This window comes from Protopterus annectens, chromosome 7.part1 (genome assembly GCF_019279795.1).
Source record: "Protopterus annectens isolate FY-2018-M chromosome 7.part1, PAN1.0, whole genome shotgun sequence".
Taxonomy (NCBI): Eukaryota; Metazoa; Chordata; order Ceratodontiformes; family Protopteridae; genus Protopterus; species Protopterus annectens.
In genome coordinates this window covers 514,594,402-514,600,401 of record NC_056740.1, presented here as the reverse complement: position 1 = coordinate 514,600,401, position 6,000 = coordinate 514,594,402, and the positions used below count along the sequence as shown (strand labels likewise).

Here is a 6,000-nt window from a genome sequence, read left to right as displayed (position 1 = left end):
TTCACCAATAACTCCTGCATGCCTCCACATTTACTTCAACACTGCAACAAATGCTCAGATCTCATGAGGAGGTCAAAGCATCCCAGCAGTTCAGCAGCATATTAATGACAATTTTTTTTTCTCCTTATGATCTAGCTTCCCCATTTAACCCTGCACTCACATGCACACCTACGGGTAGAAGTGCAATGAAGATGAGGATGAGGGGCATGTTATCCCAACTCTGTGGTGACTCAGTTAATGTCACCACCTGTTCCCATTTTAGAACATGCCCGACTTCCATGTCTCAAGCCTTCACCAAGGATCTAAAGGAAGGAGCATGTCCTATCCAGGATAGGCATACCTACCCTTCCCCTGCTGTGCATCAGATACCCAATATTTCAATGAGACTGTTATCATCTAGGCTGTAGTTAGGTATTTATTCCTCTGTGCTACAGTACAGATGTGGATATACAGACAGTTCCAGAAAAAAAGAATATTAAGGACAGAAAAATTGCAATGTTAGAAAATGCATGAATATGCAAGAACTTTAATTTGATGCATGTTGTCTGTGTAATGCATACTGGATCTTATATGAGGTGAATACTTTAAAAGGTTGATGGGAAAGCTCCACTGATTACAACTGAATGTGGTACACACAAGCAGCACAGGAATCAGTTCTGATTACAAATTACAAGGAGGTTAGACCCCACCTTCTTTTTATTGTGTTAGTCATTAAGGCACCTGGCATGAAAATTGTGACCGTTGATAAGCGTGTTTAGTATACCATGTTACACAGACTAATTTGTACAGATATTTATAGATGCACACTTACAAACACACATATTTATACCTGCATACACCCACACAGACACACACACACACACACACACACACACACACACACACACACACACACACACACACACACACACACACACACACACACATATATATATATATATATATATATATATATATATATACACATGCACACACACACACACACACACACACACACACACACACACACACACACACACACACATATATATATATATATATATATATGTATACACACACACACACACACACACACACACACATATATATATATATATATATATATATATATATATAAATATATAGGATGACTTTCATTTGCTCAAAAGTCAGATGGCTGATTTTCACCTGCACACACACACACACACACACGCACACACACACACACACACACACACACACACACACACACACACACACACACACATATATGTAAGACAATGAAGTTTGCAAATATATTGAGGTATACAGGTTTTTATGTCAATGACAGCATGTTGGACATATAATAGATGAAAAACTTTTTTTTTCAGAAGGAATGAACCACATTATACTTGATCTTAACCAAAAGGATGATACGCTACTGATGGAGAAATGTACAAATCCTGGACAGTTTTACAGACTCTAGTGACTGTAATATGTAAAGACGTCATCCTCTGCTGCATATATAGGTTGCAAAACCAGATTTGATAATGTGGAGATCTTCATTTAGTAGCGGTTACAATTCCTCACTCCCTGCCCCCTTCCCCCATTCAAACAATCTCATCATAAGTAACTGAGGTAATGAAGGACAACAAGCACACATTGCATAACAAGATAATACTTTAATGGGTCTCACATCAGATGTGAACAAGGGGACTGATGAGTGCAAACATTCTATCATGTCCATCCATGTGTTTCTCTTTTTATAAATACCAAACTTACCAAAAGCATGATGTGGAAACAAGGGTTTTGGTAAATTAGGACTGTAACCTGCTCACATAGGTTCATAGGTTCATAGGTTAGTACTACGCTATACAAGCCTAGCCATAACAATTCCCTGGCTATTTCTTCCCACACTATTTACTTCCCTGGACCCCTGTCTAGCAGGTCGACTGACATATAGGCCATTGATTATGGAGACAGAAATGTATTCAAAAAATCCTCTAATTAGATTCAGATATTTTTTGTATGATGATAAATCTCCTTCATGCCAGTATACCTATCACCCCCTGAACTTTAAAAAATGACAGTACTGGTCAGCAAATATCATAGCTGAGGTGTCCCAAAGCGGAACACTTTCTTATTTTTGAAATAGATTATCTTTAAGTAGTACACTCCATATGTTTACAAATAAGGAATTCTTGTATAAGCTAATTTTAGTTTATGTAATGCTGTATGCACACTTGAACAGGTCTAGTCTTTATGAGGAAACTCAGAAGAAAATCAGTAAATGCAGGAAGAGCAAGACAACATTTGAGGTAAAAATCACTATCTAAAATCTAAAAATCTAAAAAATGTACTGGTCAAACATTCAGTGAGTTAATGGAAAATTGCCCGCTGAATGGATAAATCAAACCATTTAAGCCTTTTGCCTTTCCCATGTTGCTAAATTTATATGCCATATAGTGGGACAAATAAAATTTATGGTTCATTTCCATTGCTATAAATCAATGTTCTGAAATGCATAAGAAACTGATTGTAATGCAAGAAGCAGAATGCTAAATACAAATAAATAATTTCCTTTATAAGGTGTGGTAACACCTATACCATCCTTCCCTGCCCCTTCCTGCATCATTCAGGCTATATGTTAATTTTCCAGCCTATTATGTTCATTACATATAAGCACCACATTTAGACAAAGGACAATAAAGATCTGCATTCAAAGTGCAAAACTATACCTTCTTGCTGGTATGTAAAGTAGATTGAACTGGTCATGTTTAAAAATGTGGCTTGATGTTTTCCATGTGTACCTTCATGTATTAACTCAGATTCCAAAAAAGTGGTAAGGAAGTAAGGAACATAAAGACAAGTGATAGTTCAAGAGCAGTTAAGGAATAAGTACTCAAGACTCATTTCCTGGGAATTAGTTTTTCCCGTTATGAATATATTATGACTAATGCAGGCTAACAAGTAGGGGGATTTAATAAAAAGCTTGAATACTTACAGTGAATATTCAGCTGCAGCTTCTTTAAAGGCTGGGAGATCCCGAACATATTCATTATAGAACCATTTCACTTTGAAGTGTAAATTCATGTAATCTGTACTCTTACAAAGTCGGTGCTTTTCATGCTCTGTATTAAAAAAAGAGGGATTAAATTAAAAAGAGTGCTATAGTATAGGACCATAATCAGTAGCACTGCATTCAGAATAAAATTCAAGAGCATCAGTAACACGGCCAAGTTTTTTTTTTTTTTTATCATAAATTATGGAATTATTTTCCAACCTCTTAGAGAGCTTCCAACTCTATTTTTCTTATGTTTCCATAATGAAGTCCACATTGCTTATTCACCCTGAGCTAAAATGTATTTGTGCATGTGCTATTACTGATCGAACATATCCTTTTCTATATGTGGTATACATATATAGTCAAATTCGACATGTCTGATTTTAAGAATGTGCCTTCAGTGAATATACACAGTCATTTGGGTAAATGAAGTGGTGCTCTAGCATCATTCAAATTAAAGTTGGATAACAGGATAGATATCAACAACATTATTTTTCTGTCTGACATGCTCTGCCCCTCTTGAGAGGGGGCTACAGCACGAGTATGGGCATTGGCAAGGTTTCTTTTGATTCAACTAACTTGCATTATACATGATCCCATGATCCTATGAACTTTATTGAGCATTTGAGCATACATAAATAATTCGATCTTTACAACTAAGACAATGCTAGTCCAGTTTTGTCTACATCTGGTAGAATCAAATAATTTGTGCTGTTTTAGTGTAACTAAGATGTGACTAAATAGGGGCCCCACTTATTTATTGTCAATGTCAGTGGTTCAACATGTAGCACACTCACCTTTGGTGCCTGAAGATCAGAAGGCTAGGAGTTCTATTCCCACACCGTGTACTTGGATTAAATTTCCACTACTGGCACTGCAGTGTGGCATGGGGTGGTACTGCCATCCTGAGTGTGTTGTCTTTCAGATGATCATAGGAGGTTACTAGGCTATCTGCCCGGAGGTTACTTCAAGGCTAGCTGTTTCATACCGATGTAATACCATAGATACTCTAGTCAATACCCAATACTGTATTTAATAATGGCTGATCATGTCCAGGAGGGTTGTGGGCACTATCCCTGTTAAGAATTTAAGGTGCCCCATCCACTTGTCCAGGTTCCTTTTGAATAGTGTCATAACGTTGCTCTGCTTCACATGAATTAGCAGCCTATTCCAAACACACGGGAGTCACTGGGAGTCAAATCTGTCCCTCCAGCATGTCCTATTCAAGTCGCAGGCCATATTTAAGTCCCTGGAATAGGTAGCTCTAGTCCCGTTCGATTTACAGATATACAACAATTTCATTAAGTTGGAGTCAGAGATTGCTCTGTAAGCCAGGTATAAGTCTCTCCTAAGAAGTCCATGCGATACTGAGTATAGTGACAGGGACTTTAGTCGGTCTGTGTAAAGCATGTATGTCCCTTGATCTTCTTAGTTAGAAACCTCTGAGGTTTCTCCTATTGCTGCAGGTGCTTTCTACGGTACATCCTGAAAGGGGTGTTATACTCAATTATGGGCCTTATTAGTGACAAGTATAGAAGGGTTATAACTTCCTTTGCTCTGGAGGCAATGCCTTTGCTAATCAAGTGTGCTACGTAAAAAAGCCTTCCTTATTACAGAAGACACATGGTGGTGAAAGTTAAGGTCACAGTCTCCTTGTGATCCCAGATCTCTTACCACATTGTAGGTACATAGGGTATTGTTGTTAATTTGAGAGTGTGAAGGGACATTGTTTTCACTGAAGGGAATGATGATGGATTCCTTTGCATTCAGTTTGAGACCATGACTAAGACACCAGTTGTTGGTCTGCGTAAGACCCTCCTGAAGTATTCTGACATCATTTAGGGATTCAGTAATTACACCCAGTTGTCAGTAATCCACAAACTTGGTCAGCCACAGCCCCTTAGATTTGGCCTGAACATCCGAGAAGTATATACCAAACAGTAGGGGGCTCAGCAATGACCCCACTGGTAACAGGTCTGCTGGTTGATGTGGAGTCACCCACTTTGATAGAGTGCGACCGGTTTGTGAGACAGTTGGCAACACATCTTACAACAAAGGGTTTTACATTCAGTTCGCTAAGTTTATCAGTAATGCCTAAGTGTGTGATTGTATCAAAAGCCTTTGCCAAGTCAAGATATGCTGTGTGCACAGATTTGCCCTCGTCAATGGCCCTGGTCACATTTTCGAAGAAATCCACCAGGTATAACTGGCAGGATCTGCCTTTGACAAAGCCAAATTGTATCAAATCCAGGGTTTGGAGGTAGTCTTTGTCTTTATTTATGAGGTCCATGATGATACAGTCCATTGCTTTACAGATGAGGCTGGTCTGTAATTCCCTGGGACTGTTGCTAAGCCACCTTTGTGTAGGAGAATAACTGCTGCTGTTCTTCTTTCCTAATCTGTAGTTAGCAGAGGAAGTTTTACATGGAAAATTACAACTGTAGGTACTTGCATCTATGCAGGGCACTGCAAACCATTGCTGTGCACAGGTTATAGAAGATGAACTAGTAAGGAATCCAGTCAGTAAACAGTAAAGATGTAGTATGTGTGTGTGTGTGTGTGTGTGTGTGTGTGTGTGTGTGTGTGTGTGTGTGTGTGTGTGTAAGGCTCAGATCCTGCAGAAAATCACAATTCTCTCACTATTGTAAGTGATACTACAAGTCTAAGGTCCCCAGACTAACTGAAATGCAAAGAATAAATTGCAGTAGAAATGTAATAAATGAGACTCAGATCATGTTGCAATTCACAATTTTCATACGATTGTTAGTGATACTGCAAAACTAAGGCCCCAAGACCAAATAAAATGCAAACAGTAAAAATGCAGAGAAATGTTATAAATGAGGCTCAGATCTTGCAGTAATTCACAATCCTCTTACTATTGTGAGTAATACCACAAGACTATAGTCCCCAGACCAAGATGAAATACATACAGCTGATGAAGTTTGCTTGACAATTTTGAGCTTGATCAGTCTAGTTTA

General features: G+C 38.4%; 1 protein-coding gene across 1 annotated transcript in view; it reads right to left on the bottom strand.

Annotated features, from left to right (window-relative positions):
* UNC13C (unc-13 homolog C) overlaps positions 1-6,000 on the bottom strand; it is a 4,920,764-nt gene that overhangs the window by 863,929 nt on the left and 4,050,835 nt on the right. Inside the window, exon 19 of the mRNA XM_044078941.1 lies at positions 2,963-3,089. Within this exon, the coding sequence (XP_043934876.1) occupies positions 2,963-3,089 (127 nt within the window). The remainder of the gene's footprint in view (positions 1-2,962; positions 3,090-6,000) is intronic.